This window comes from Gopherus evgoodei, chromosome 7 (assembly GCF_007399415.2).
Source record: "Gopherus evgoodei ecotype Sinaloan lineage chromosome 7, rGopEvg1_v1.p, whole genome shotgun sequence".
Classification (NCBI taxonomy): Eukaryota; Metazoa; Chordata; order Testudines; family Testudinidae; genus Gopherus; species Gopherus evgoodei.
In genome coordinates, this window is record NC_044328.1 from 109,816,130 (window position 1) to 109,831,422 (window position 15,293).

The 15,293-nt window shown below is 40.9% G+C and overlaps 1 protein-coding gene across 1 annotated transcript in view; it reads left to right on the forward strand.

Annotated features, from left to right (window-relative positions):
* LOC115654583 overlaps positions 1-15,293 on the forward strand; it is a 115,097-nt gene that overhangs the window by 56,385 nt on the left and 43,419 nt on the right. Inside the window, exons 24-30 of the mRNA XM_030569017.1 lie at positions 350-411; positions 1,149-1,241; positions 1,873-1,933; positions 6,919-6,950; positions 9,915-9,937; positions 13,541-13,615; positions 14,572-14,714. Of these exons, the coding sequence (XP_030424877.1) occupies positions 350-411; positions 1,149-1,241; positions 1,873-1,933; positions 6,919-6,950; positions 9,915-9,937; positions 13,541-13,615; positions 14,572-14,714 (489 nt within the window). The remainder of the gene's footprint in view (positions 1-349; positions 412-1,148; positions 1,242-1,872; positions 1,934-6,918; positions 6,951-9,914; positions 9,938-13,540; positions 13,616-14,571; positions 14,715-15,293) is intronic.

The following is a 15,293-nucleotide window of genomic DNA, read 5'->3' on the forward strand; positions in this document are numbered from 1 at the left end:
CTCATGCAAGACCTGACTTCAGTGGGAGTACGTACATGAGTAAGGAGCAGGATTTGCCCCATATTTGAAAAATGCCTTCTAGATCTGTTATTCACTTAGCAGTGTTGTTGTAGCCTTGTTGGTGCCAGGATACAAGAGAGAGAGGAGAGTGAGGTAATATCTTTTCTATTGGACCAACTTCTGTTCGTCAGACAGAAACTTTCGAGCTTACACAGAGCGCTTCTCCAGCACTCAGTGCACAGTTCAACTCTGCTTTCTCTTTCCTGATCCCCACACTCATGCCCACACAGACAGTCAGTCCTCCCAGAAATGAGTCACCTTACAGGTTCTTGTTGTCTCTGTTCTGAAGGTTCTGAAAAAAGGAAGAAAAAAGCTTCAAAGAGTGACAGAGTTCCATCTGGCAAAGAAAAGGTATTCTCCATCACCATAAATGCTACAGTTGGTATTAGTGGGGCATTCGCAATGACTCATGTCATAAACATTGATTACTATTTCTGAAGGATTTTTATTAAGTTCATACAACAATCCTAAAATTGGTAGCTAAGATACATTAATGTAAGTGCCATAGAAAAGTCCAAGAGGAAAATAATAATTCTGCACTCAGAATAGGGTGTGAACAGTGTGCAATAAATAAGTCTTAGTGTCACACTTTAAACACTAAGGAGAACATAAAATATTAAATAACTGCTCATCTTCATGAGCACCATGAATTCTGTGCACTGAATGAGGCAGGGGCCCTGTGGAAAAAATAGCATAGTATGTGATTATGTAATTAAAGACTGTATTATAATGCAAATATACAAGGAAGCCAGATTGGATCACACAGACAACCTTAATTTTGGTATATTCTAACTTTGAGTGCTTGCCTTTGCAACCTGAATTATCTTTTAACATAGTTGATTGTGTAATAGACTACAGATGGGCTCAGCTCACAAAAGTCCAAATGCAGATCTGGATTTTGAGCATCCCCAAAACTCAGGGGTTCAGATCTCAGGTTCTAGTTGGGCCCATCTCTAATAAAAACCCATAGCAATTTAATAGGATTTTAAAAATATATTCCTTGCTACTAAACAGGGTGTTTACCTACTTGTGGAGTTTGCTCTTATATGGTATGTTCTTAAACTTGTCTTATTTTAATTATGATTTAGAAGCTTGTGCCCAGGAAATTATCCAGTTCAGACGGTGCAGGTCTGAGAAAGACACACACACCAAAACATAAAAGATTTTCCTCAGAGACACAGGTACCTGTTGCAAACATAGTTGCTCTCCCAAAAATGTTACCAATTTACCTCAACTGCTGTTGGATGGCAGGAGAGAGAGCTCGGTGATCCATTTAGATTCCAGTTTCGCAGTGGAAGATTTTTATTCAGTCAGAAAACTAATGAATATTAATAATATACAGAAGGCTCTTTTAAATCAGTGATTCTATAAGATGATAACTCAAAAAAGAATCAAGTTTTGCTTCTGAAGGACCTAAATACAAATCTTAACTCAGATTCATTAAACAAATGATTAATGTTTTCATGTGAATCAGGCTATCTTGCAGATTTTTCCAGAATTGCCCATGCCAACAGAATTGGGGGAGAGAGAGAAATTCTATAGCTAGTATTAACAAACTTGGCAGATTAACAGTGCAATGTCCCTACATTCAAGATGGAGTATTACATGCTTGAACCTGTAATCTCCACAGATCTCATCTCCTCTGTATTAATTGTCAGACAGCTATAATCTGCCCCATTTAATGCACATTAGTTACTGTGCTGAGGCTCTTGTGGCCTGCGCTGGGTAAAGTTTGGCCAACCTACTGTATTGTATCTCCCTGCTTGTTTATTAAAAAAAGAAAAATGTTTATTTCTTTTTTTTTTTAATCAGAATGTCATGATGGCTAGAAACCCCAAGACTGTCTCCCGGGCCCATTCGGCTATTCCTATAGGTGAGGTCGGATATTCCAACTCTATTACAAGTTTGCACTTGAAATGGTAGGCAGTAACATTCTCTTTTTCACAATGTCATCCCAATAGATATTTTCCAGTAATGAATCAAATAACTTGTGATGAACCTTATAGGAACTAAAATTCTTTTATAATTTAATAAATAGTATAAATGGTTGAATACCATCATACCTGATAAAACTGCAGGCCCAGAAATCTCGAGCCTTATACATCATGCAGTGATGTAATTTGGATGTTTGAACATACAGTGACTTATTTGCACACTTTCTCTTTTGCCCCCCTACCAAGTATCTACCCTCCTCCTGCTTTTCCTTGGCTCCCCAGGGTTTCCTCACTAACCTTTTCCCCTCCTTGATTTTCCTCATCACCCCCACAATGTACTTCCTGACAATAGCAAACATGCCTAAAGCATGGTCCTCAACTGCCGACAGTCATAGAAATATGGCTAGAGTGAATGCCTACATAGCTCCACTCTATATATCATATTACCTAGCCATATATCTGTAGTTTTGGATGAGATGGAAAATATGCTGTAGACAGGATCTCTATAGTTATACTCTTAGTAGGACTCCTAGAAGTCTCTCTGATTAAGTGTTTATCTACACATGAAAATTAATCTGGAATAAAATAGGATGTGGAATAACTATTCTTGGTTTACTACACGTATGGATTCTCTTATTTCAGAATAAGAGTGTCTTCTTCTGAATTGGTTTAATCCATTTATGAATAAGGCACTCTTAATCCATTTTGGAATCTAATCTCATTCAGAATAAAACACTCTGATTCCAAGAATGTCCAGACAGAGAGTTACCCTGGAATTCTTATTACAGATTAACTCCCCATATAGACAAGCCGTTCGAATCCTACGGCAGTCCTTCAAGAACTCTAACCAGAGTGATGCAGCCAGCTTCTCCGCATAGCTCCCCTGCTCTCCCAGTGAAAGCGAGAGATAGGACCAGGGGCCCAATATCAGCAGCTTCCTGACAAATCTAGACAATTTAACAGCTCTCTATCCCAAGTCATTGCCACAATGGAATTAGGACTGTTCAGTGTTACAGTCAGACCCTATAGTGCTAACAGCTAAGGAAGGATCTCTATGAGCTCAGGCGGCAGGATCCTGTGCTTTGGAGCAGGAAAACCTGTATTCTGTTATCTCTGCTGTTGCTGGGATGTTCTGAATGACCATAGTGTCGTCTAGTGACAGCCATGAAGTGGATATGTGGCAACTATGAAATTCTAAAGGGCCTCAGATTTGTTGAAATATGATGTATTCTTTCTAAAATTCTCTTGGTTTACAATCTGTTGTCTCCAATGCGATTGCCTGGTGCATAAATTGGGCAGAATTTAACAACTAGTGTTTAGTAAATTTGCCACTCTGTTTTTGAACCAGTAATGGTCTGTTCCATTGACCAAGAATGATAAGTGTTTTAGAAGTTTCTAACAAATGCCTTTGCCTTCCCAGGAGCTGTATTAATTCTTCAGCCAAACATTTGTCGAAACATTATTGCCATGCAATATCCTTCACTGACCTGAAGGTGGAGCACAGGCCCTGCTTGTTTTTAAACCTTGTTCTAAAGCACAAACCTTTCTATGTTAACCGACCACAGAGTCTCAGTGATGCTGAACACTGGTCACGAGGCCCACTAGATTCAGTGGGGATAAAGCAGAGGCAGACTGGAGATTGCATTTACAAATATTTATATTACAGAAAAATACAGTTATTTGGCAACAGCCTATTGCACATTCAGAAATGAAGCTTGGAGCGGGGGATCCTTCACTCTTTGTGCTCTCGTGACTACTCCTATTGGCTAAGGCCCAGGCCATTGTATTCCACAAGGGTTGGAATTGGAGGGGAAATAGAAGGTTAAAGGGGAGTATATTTGAACAGAGACAAAGCATCCCATTCAGCTCTGTTTGCCTTTGTTCCTGAGATTGGGGTGTGGAAAAGCAGTCAGGTCATGAAATTCAAACCTCCCAGCTGAATAGGCCCCATCATAAAAAGCCTTATTTTTCTCTGTTACCAGTAAGAGCCTGGCAGCAGCAAGTGAGAGAACTGGGTTTGATGTGGGGTGAAATAAAGAGCTTATTAACAGTGTAAATTCAGAGTAGCTCCATAGATTTGAGCTTAATAGAGTTACTCTGCATTTACTCAGCTATACCTGAGATCAGAGTCTGGCCATCAGTATCTTCTTAGGGTGAGCTGCAAAAGTAGCAATCTAATCTTCCAGAGTGGATGCAGAAAGCATGATAGTGCTCAGCAACTGCTGGTCCAGCTGGAGTGAGATTAATGGAGCTACAAAGAAAGCTCTGATTCTGCTAGGCCAGTATAGTGAGAGTTATGATACTATAGAGAAAAATAAGGCCTTTATGAAAGGGACCTGTGTCTCTATGCCCCAATGGTTTTGGTGCTTCCTAAAGTTAGTTTTCTGGCTTCAAAGTAGATGGTATACATTTCTGTTGATCTATTATCTAGAAGTATGGGATAACGGTGGCATTCAGATTTTCAGAAAGTTCCATGACAGCATAGAAATTTCTTTTCATAGAATCATAGGACTGGAAGGGACCTCGAGAGGTCATCTAGTCCAGTCCCCTGCACTCATGGCAGGACTAAGTATTATCTAGACCATCCCTGGCAGGTGTTTGTCTAACCTGCTCTTAAAAATCTCCAATGATGGAGATTCCACAACCTCTCTAGGCAATTTATTCTCCCTCCTCCTTTTAACAACCTTTTATGTACTTGAAAACTGTTATCATTTCCCCTCTCAGTCTTCTCTTTTTCAGACTAAACAAACCCAGTGTTTTCAATCTTCCTTCATAGGTCATGTTTTCTGGACCTTTCATCATTTTTGTCGCTCTTCTCTGGACTTTCTCCAATTTGTCCACATCTTTCCTGAAATGTGGTGTCCAGAACTGGACACAATACTCCAGCTGAGGCCTAATCAGCACAGAGTAGAGCAGAAGAATTACTTCTCGCTTCTTACTTACAACACTCCTGCTAATACATCCCAGAATGATGTTCACTTTTTTTGCATGAATGGTATCACTGTCAAAATTCAGTGCAAATGCTGTTGGAACTAACAGCCTTTATCCATCCCAAATATCTAGTTATTATTTCACAGATTGTAAAACACACCTCTTGGTGTGTGCACAAAAGTATCAAATCACATACATCAGGATCTAAAATGATGGAAGGAAGCCAATCCTAGTCCCACTGATGTCATTGGGAATGTTACCATTGACTTCCGTGGGGGGCAGGATTGGGTGCAAAATGAAAACTGAAAAGAAAATTATCCCCCCAAATACTACGGAGACTCAGCCCTTCCTATCTCACCCCTTCTGACAAAGGTTTGGGTAACAGACTTAACAGCAGGCCCTTGATATCAGCCAACTCTGGCTCTGTCAGGCCAATGAGGAAAACAAACTCCAGAGTCAAAAGCCTGTTACTGAGAACCCTGTGGCATCAGCTCCCAGACCTTTTAATCTAGGCTTTTCTAGCTGATGCACCCTTGCTGATATCAACCATTGGGATAAAACATGATGAAAAAGACAGTGGCTAAGATAGCCAGGATCCAAATTGCACAGTGCTTTGTAGATCAGAGATGTTGTGCAAAGGCATTTCCTTTTGTATTTTGAACATGGGGTGTGAAATACTTAGTCTTATTCTGATAATTTACACCTCCATGTAAACTCTGACATATGTCATGGACTGTCGACTTCTCAGAGTTAGGCAGTACTCTGTTCCTTTGTATTGCTGACATTCTATAAAGCAACACAAACATCTCCCCAAAATTAGCACTCTGAGAAGAGAAATAACATCTTGGCATCAGTCACTGATAGTATGATGCCAATTCTGACATTTTTGCCAACGATGTAAAAGCAGGTCAGTTCCCCCAGGTTTGACAGCCTAGCCTTTAAGTACAGTAAGTAAAGTACTCATCAGGAAAGGTCCTTCATCCTCCAGCCTACTTTTAATTATAATTGCTGTCATCCTCATTTCTTTTATGAAAGGGTGCAAATCCAGTCGGGATTCTGGCAAGCTGATCTCTGACAATATCAAGTGTTCTAAGAACTCTCAATCGAAGACAGTTCATGAAAGCACCCCAGGGAACACTTTATTCTCTGTGTTTAAAAGGACATGAAAGTACAATAGCTCTCTTTGTACTGGTATAAAGCAGCTGATTGATCTTGTCAGTTTAATAAATAATACAATTGCTTTCATCTGACACTGTTAATAGACTCCTGCCTGGACTAATGTTGTATTGAGTTGTTCAAGTGCTTAAATGTTGTCTACCTGTGTCTTCTCTGGGTTAATCCCCTTTTATCTCCTGAAGGCAGAGCTTCCAGTAATAGCCCCCAAAGGGCATGAGGTCCCCCACTCTTCATCCCCCGCCCCATTTTTGTGTGTACTGTTGCAAGCAGCAAACTACTTATTTTCCTGGATAGGCCAGTTGGTCTGGCTAGCATCTCATGTTTGGAGAGATTCAAATGCACTTGTACATGTAGAATCACTGACATTTTGTATTAGAGGAGGTCAGAGTAGAGGTGGTCCCAAGATGAAAAACTTGGATCAGGATTTTCAAGCACACCAAAGTTCAGGGGTGTTTCATTCCAGATGTTTATTTCAGTCCATTATAAAAATATGGACCAGCTGCAAAATTAATCTCTATGTTTGGATTTCAATCCTAAATTGAGGTTTTTTGGGCCCATCCCTATTTTTGTGATAACATGAGCAAAAATGCCATTTGTTTTATATGGAGAGTAACACACTCAGTGCTTTATGTTTCTAAAAAGTCAGGCCAGTGTTTATGCACTATTGTGGATGATATGCTGGGGAACATGAGACAGGGCAGAAATGCTAAGGCAGAAGAAACGTGCAAGTAACATTAGTAGCTGGAGATTATAAAATCTTTTGTCGTGTTTGCTCCTACTTATTTTTCTGTTTTTTTTTTTCCCCTCTCTGTGCCAGGAGATAAAATGATTCCTACTCCTCCACCTGAGGTATGTGATAAACAAGGAGGTGGTGGGGGAGTGCATTTATCACTGGGAATATGTTCCAAGGGCTTTTATGACCAGAATTTCATGCTTTGGAAAAATGACTCATGGTATTGCTGTTATGCATGTTCAGATTTTTTAAGAACCCCAGAGTGTTTCCTGTCTGACTCCCTGAAGATTGTGTTTTCCCAATTTAAAACCCAGTTCCCTTAGACAAGGATCCATGCAATGCCACCCTGGTCCCTGCTGACATAGATTGGACAAATTCACTTTGGAGTCCACCAGAGCTGCAGCTTCACTGGTTATAGAGGTTGCTGTTGAGGTGGTATGAATTGGCGTGGCACCTATTTGCAGGATCATTCTGATTGTAGTGGATGTTTACTGGTCCTGGAGTCAGTAATTCATTTGATTAATAACACTCTTGCTGTTTATCTGTAATAATCTATCTGGGCATGTTTACCGGAAACATGCAAGAACTAGGGAGCCAATATCAATCAAAGAGAAACTGATTCAACCTCAACATGAGTTGATAAAAATAACAAATGTACTTATGTGGGAGTGATGGAGCAGTGGTTAGGGTTCTAACCTAGCACTCAAGAGAACAGGGTTTAATTCTTTGCTGTGCCACAAACTACCTGTGTCAGAGTGGTAGCCATGTTAGTCTGTATCAGCAAAAACAATGAGGAGTCCTCATGGCACCTTAGAGACTAACAAATTTATTTGGGCATTAGCTTTCGCGTGCTAGAACCCACTTCATCAGATGCATGGAGTGGAAAATACAGGAGCAGTGTAATCCTTGGCAAGTTACTTAGTACTTAATATGTCTGTGCTTCAGTTCCTCATCTATAAAACAGGGATAATATAGCCCTGCTCTACCTCACAAGGTTGTTGTGAGAAGAAATACATGAAAGAGATGAGGTGTTTAGATGTTGCAGTAATGTGTACCATGTAACTACTTTAGAGAGAGAGTCTGCTCAAATAGAGGGGATTTACATTGTGTGGAGAGGATCAACAGATCTGGGTTCTTTCAGACCAAGAGGGGAAAGTGTTTCCAGAACTAAAGCCCCTTTCCCCAGACTCCTATGTGTTCAAGTCCAGCGGCTGTAGCCTGTTAGCAAGAGGACCTTTTCTGGTTTCAGCAGTGCTTGCAGAAAGAGGCTTTTCTGCAGCCCTTCCACATTGTAATTTAAAGGTGAACTGAAACGCTTTTCATTTTAAATATCAAAATGATTTGAGATCCAAAATCCTGGGCTGGAGGCACGTGTGGGCTTCAAAGTGATACATATATTCATCTAAAAAACAAAATACTCTTGTTGAAAACTGACAGCTCTGAGTTCAGGATTCTGCATGTGTGGAGTTAGAACTGACAACATTACCAAAATCTAAATGAATGTCAGAAAGGCAGCTCGTTGCTCTGCATTGAGTGCTATTGATTCCTTCATGATTCCTATGTGAAAGACACAGAACTCTGATCTCAGGTCTAGCTAAGTCATTAAGTTCATTTTCAGAACCATGCTGCTGTGAAGCTTTGCTTTCTTTATTATTTTTTTTTATGTTTGTAAAGGTAGGGATTATTTCTGTTCTCTTCAGCTTCTGAGCAATTGCTGCTTCTGTCAGTAAATGGACAGGTTTCTTCCTGTGCCCAGTGTGCAAGGACTGTTAATGATATCTGCAATAAACGCCTGAGTACTAGGCATACTCTGCACGTTTTGCATCTGGCTGACATGTCAGGGAACTAAGTCCTCCTTGATAGTCTGTTGCCTTTAAACACCATCTAAGGGTTGAATGTAGGAGCTTGGGAATGAGAGACAGAGCCTTTCCCTTTTAGAGCACCAGATTGCTGGTTGAGGCACATTAGCTAGGGGTATTGTATGAGAAGTTTGTCCTGCTGCTTCTTATGTTGTACTTACCCTTTGCAGAGATGATAAGGTTTCCAGTGTTGTCAAACTGGCATCTTTCATAAGCTCATGCTCATGTGGATATTCCCGGCTGGATTTAAAGAAGTGACTATTTCTTTTCATTAGCAACTGAGGTCATTTGGTTAAAATGGCTGCCAAAACATAATGGCATAGAGCAGAAGAATTAGGAAGCTGGGAATTGTAGCCACATGTTCCATTTGCTAGTTCCCCATTCATGCAATAACATAACATTATAAACATGGATGTGTCATGTGTGCTAAAGAGCATATTGCTACAGAGACCAGGAAGCTCAAGTGTTCTTAGCAGCAATGAGGTTAAAGGATATAACAAACTTTTTCTCTTGGTACAAGCCTACCTGGGCCCTGGTTGTGTCTCAGCTGTGCTCTACCACTAAAGTTAGAAAGGAAAAGGATCTGGCATTACAGATAGGAGCATACCAGGTATTCCAAGCAGGAAAAATTGTAGCACTGTGTGTTAACCGCACCTGATGAACTGCCTGCTGTTAAATCAAAGCACCGTGTTGTGGGTTGTCACTGACTAGCAGGCTGTGAGTGGAGAAAGGGGAAATATTCTTTAATTTATTTATGATTTGTACAGTGCAAACCATGCACTCTGTGTTTTACAGAAGGGTTTGAAGACCAGGTCCCTTCCCAGAAGATCTCATAAACTAGGTGGGCATTATACAGACAAGTGACAGGGGGATGGGCTGCAGCCAAGGCAAAGTGAGTGAACATTGCCTTGTTAGCACCAGTCATTTTGCCCATGGGTCTTTTTGCATGTTGTGGATCTTTGTTTGGGGGAGGGAAGTTACATAAGAAGATAAAGATTTTTGGTCATCTAGCCTGGAATCAGTTCAGAGGAGAGGGCTCCCTTTAAACCCAATCTTGCTAAGTACTGAGCACCTCCTGGGAAGTGCTGAGCACCCGCACCTCCCAGAGAAGTCAGTGGCATTGAGGATGTTCAGCCCCATGCAGGTTTGGACCCTTTGACTCCAATCTCCTTAGCTAGACATCATGGTGTTTTATCTAATGCTTGTCTCTGTCTGTTTCAGGCTCTGGCACCAGCTGAGAAAAGGTATGCATAATGGAATGATTAAATCATGCATTTCCAAATAAGCAAAGGCAAGCTGTTTCTGCTAGGCAAGAATGTGGTTTCTTTTATAAGACATCTAGCCAGATTCAGGATTTCTTTGGGATTTTAAATTTCTTAGAAGGACACTGAAGGAAAACTGAATCTGGTTAAGGCTGTTTTTTCTCACTTATATACCCAGGGCCAGATGTAATCTCATTCATATTCTTTTCATGTTTCAGCAGACAGAAAATATCTTTGCAAGCTGATTTCATTCCCTAGAGAAAATTGTTCCTAGTGTGACAGTGTTTCAAAGCATTTCAGCCAACATCCCTATTCTGTGTATGTTTCTGGCTATGACTGCAGCGCAGGAAAGACACTTCAGTGAAACAGGTGGGGAGGGAGACAGATTATTCATTGTTACTATTTATTATTTGTATTATCATAGTGCCCAGGAGGTTCAGTCATAGACCAGGGCCCCAGTGCACCAGGCAATGTACAAACACAGAAGAAAAAGACAGTCTTGCCCCAAAGAGTGTATTCATTTTTTTGTTCAAAACCATTCTCTTCCCTCTTCACCGTATAATGAATTCCTAACTCAGTAAGTGCCTCCAGCTTGGGGTGTCTCCCCTTCATTTCACTGTACTCTTACAAACATTGAAGCCAATGGGACTATTTATGTGCTTAAAGTTGGGCCAGTGCTTAAATACCTTGCTGAATTTAGGGCCAAATGGTGCCATTTAGGGACTGGCCCGTGTTTGGATCAAGCGGAGTTGCATCATCTGGGGGGAACTCCAGGAGACCACATACCTCCTGTATTTGCACTCCCAGTAGTGTAGGAAACAGTGGACACCCTTCCCCAAACAGAAGGGCTGTGATCGGGCCTGGCTCTTACACTGCCCTGTTGGGCTAGACACAGCCTGGTCCTTATGGGGCATGTTCTCCCCTCTTTCTGTGAACATATTAGCTTTGTCTTGGTTCATGGGTATGCATGTGCTGGTTGCAATCCCTGCTTTTAGGCTTCATTCTTATGAGCCAGCATTGTATTGAAATGCACGGGAATCCTATTGTTGAGAATGTCTACTTTTCCTTGTCGGGTCATTTAAATGACACAGAGATAGTGAGTTAATTGAGGCTAGTGTGCTCCCTGTGACAAAAAGGATGTATTTGTAGAGAGGGGACGGAATAGAAAATTTGGGCAGCAGCACCACAGCATGGTCTTCTGGACATGATTTTGCAGCTCCAAGATACAGCCTCAAGGGAAAGAATGATGAACAACAACAGCCTTCCCTGAGAGCATCATGCTTATAAAACTGGGGAACAATGTTGCCCTTAGTAGCCAATCTAAGGGCTCAGAGAATTTCTTGTGAGTATTGAAAGGTCAAATACTGTCTTTCAAACAGAGGGATTGTACTTTTAACTGTAGCATGGTGCTTAACTTTGGTCAAAGGAGTCATAGAGGCACACCTGATTTGCTGTAAAGGAACCAGTCACAACCAGCCTCAATTTTCATATGGAGGGGTAGCTCAGAGACTGCCATGGTCATAGGCCAGAGAGTGAGATTGACTCTCTGGCCTGGTCGCTAGGGAACTCATTAGAAAGTAGGAGGCCCAAGTTTAAAACCCTGTGCTACAGGCACCACCTTCTAGTTTTCCCTGGGGGTTCTCTGCCTTGAGGCCTCCGCCCCTTTGTCACCGCTCTTTGCCCTCCTCCAAACACCTCCCTGATCTGTTTCGCAGCAGCTGCCAATTAGCTGTTTGGTGGCATGGCCAAACAGCTGTTTGGTGGGGCGACCACCCACAATTTTTTTCCAGAATCAACATCTATGCCCTGTGCCAGTGACTAATCATTTATGTGCAGTGGAACAGCTTCAGCAGAAGAGCTTGAGAGTGCTCCACCCCTGAATACCTCATAACCCAGTGGCTGGGATATTGTCCTGTAGAATTTGCAGTCTTACTGTAATTCTCTTTTTTGATATTGAATGTGGCCATAAGGAATGGTGAAATGATGCTATGAGAAAACCCTAATAAACAAAACATCTAGGGGGTCATTCTGTACTGAAGGCTCATGACTTTCCATGTGAGATTTATGCTACAGTCTTTTTCATCCCCTCACATACAAGAGAGACAGCATCATGTGGGAGTCTCCCTCCGTACCAGAACCCAGCAGCTGTTTGAAGTGCACCATTTGCCAGGTTGGAATTTATCCTTGTGGAGCCATACAATCTCACTTTGGATTTTATGGCCCGTATTTAAACATAATGTTTTTTTTCGGTAGCCAAAGGAGCAAGAAAAACAATGTATGGATTAAAGTCAAGTGTGCTCTATTTGAGAAATATTTCTGTTAGAACTAGAAGCTATAAAACTGTTAGCATTAAAAACTAAAATGACTTTGTGTAAATAACAAATTTTATGCTGTTCTTTATTGACTCTCTCTCTCAGTGACTCCTGGGATCAAATGTGTTCCTTTTGCAAATCAAAAGGTGATTTTTCTAACAGCCATTACTCCAAACCCTGAGGATCTGAAAACCAAGCTTTTATCTGCCTCTTATATCATCTTTTAGTATAAAAATCTTGCCATCAACATATAGCTGATCATTTAGCAGATAATCTGTAAAGCAAGATAAAAACTAGATTCCCTAGCTCCATAGGCTCTATACCGCTAAAAGGAGCACTCACACTTTAAAGAACCAGTTCTGTTTAATGCCATTTACTCTGTTACCTTCTGCTCCAAAATGCTCTTACTGAATATGCTTATCTCCTTACAAACCTGAACAGTTTCTTGAGAGACAAGGTCTTCACACCTCATTCTCTCTGGTGGAATCAAATGCTAACAGTGGTGACTATGTGTATACAAGGTTGACAAATAATACAGGGCAGCTCTATCCTGCCTTTGAGTGCAGGGGACCTGGACATGAAAACGGCTTTTGTTGAACCTTTGTAAAGATTTGATCTGCCAGCTCGGCCATTGAATTGCTGCTTGCACAAGCTACTGGGCCACCTTTAAACAAGACCTTGTTAGATGATCAGATTTTATTTTAATCACTCGAACATCCAATTTTCATTCTCAAAACCTGTCAGGCACACACTGTCTCTGCTGAGCTATTAATGGTTTGAGAGCCCCTGGTAAGGTAAAACGTTAATGATGATTCAGGTCAGATTAGGGGAGCAGGGTTGTAAAGAGACCTAGAATGGCCTGTCCATGTCATGAGCTTCTAGTACTATTGCCTCAAGTGACATTATGCAACCAGGAAGAAGAAGCAGCTTTGGAAATTAACAAAGTAAAAAGGTGAGTGAGTGGTTATGGGGTTTTTATAAAACATCATATGCTGTCTTTTTCACTAACTTAATAAGGCTACCATTCCAAAATAAACATAGATAAAGAGAGAGGGATCCTTATGAGAGAGAGAAAATTAGGTTTGTTTTATCTGGGAAGTAAAAAAATAAAAACTTTTTTAAAAGAACATTTCTCTTAGTGCATCCTGATTCTGTCAATTTCTTAAACAAACAAAATGACTCAAAATATACTCTCTACATTTCTATATTAAAAATATTTGTTGGTGACTTGATTATAACTCTCAGTGGAATCATGCTGAATTTTTCTCCTTAGGACCTTTCTGAGGAGGAAAATTTATCAACAGAAAGATGGTAACAATGTGACCTGGAGTGATAAAGCCCTAGTGAGGTGCAGTATTTTGAACCTTAAGCCATGTTACAATATTTATTGCTGCTTCTGTTTTTTTGTTGTAATACCCAGAATGTGCTAGGTGCTGTACAAACACATAACAAAACATATAATCCCTACATCAGAGAGCTTCTGCGTAAAGTTAATGCTAAGAGGAACAGGTTTTTGCTGAATACTGTAGAACTCTAAGGCAAGAAGTGATGTTTAGTAAAATAATTTGTCCCTTTATGACCAAATTTATTTTCATAGCTACCAAAGTTCATCCTTTTCAGGATACTGGGCCAGTCACTAAACAGAATCCTCCAGGGGGAAAATATCTTGTTTTACTCTAGCATCTGAGGATTCAAACCATACCATTGACATTGCAGCACCCCTTTGAGATAGGCCAGCATTATTTTCGCTTTTTGGGGATTTGAGGTAGTACGGATGAGTTAGGTCTCTCATTTTCAAAAGTGACCTTTAATCTTGGGTGCCCAACTTTAGCCATCTGGGGCCAGACTTTCAGAGATGCTGAGCACCCACAACTTCAGCTGAAGTCAATGAGGGCTGCAGTTGTCTTGCTTGGAAGAAATTAGACTCTGCTTTTGAAAATTGCGCTCTATGTGATTTGCCCAAGATCGCATAGAGAGTCAGTGGCAGAGATGGAAATAGACTCCATCTTTCCTAACTTCTAGTCCTGTACTCAAACAACAAGACCCATCCTTCCTGACCATAGCCTGTAGACAGAGGAACATCCAGATTCTAACACCTCATTTGTGATGTAGGTGTAGCTGAAGCAGAAAGGGCAATGGCTCTCTCAATACAAGGTCCTGTCATAGTGTCTGTAAAGAGACCAAAATTCACTAATCTAATCCTAGCCCCTTGTTATTATGAACAGGCTGGGAGAATTGAGAAGATAAGATCGGGCATACAAGCAACCCAGCTGAAAATACCACGTGTCTCTGTCTTATCTGCAGATTGGAGACTTGGAGAAGAAAAGAAAATGAAAGGACTGAGCATGCAAAGAAGAAGCGAGCAATACTGGAGCTCCAGAAACTGCAGCATCTCCACTTTCCAACAAGCAACTGGTTCTGTACTCGACCAGTCACTTCCCAGCAATGTAAGGCTCTTTATTCCCAATAACATGTAATATTTACACATGGGACAAACGTAGGTAGGGAAAGAACTTGTTAATAAGGAGAAATCAGCACCCAAAATATGTCTATTTTCATAGGTATGTCTCTAATTAAAACTAATAGTGTTAGGCATCATATTTATGGCTTGATGCAAATGATGGGTGACATTTTTCTAAGCCTGCACTGACTTTTTGAAAATCTTCATTTCAAGTGTGGAGCAAAGCAGACCCCTGGAATTTGTAAAACGACTGCCTGGAACTAGCACCAAGTTCTCCATAAGGCTGATGTCCCCAGAGTTACTGTACACAGCCAGCCCTACATTCACTTTTCTGACAATCATTTGGATGAGTGGGAAGGTTTGAAATGTAAGAGGGAAGTCCATTCCGCGGCACTTGTTGCTAAGGAGCATATAAAGAGGGCTTGATAGGAAAGGATAGTGTTGGGGTGCTTTATTGTGGTGGTAGATACTCACATGTAACCTCCCACAATGCTTCTCCAGATCTTGTTTTTTTCTAGTCTACGAGCTTTTCCCTTTCTCCACCATTGACCTTCTCCCTTCCACT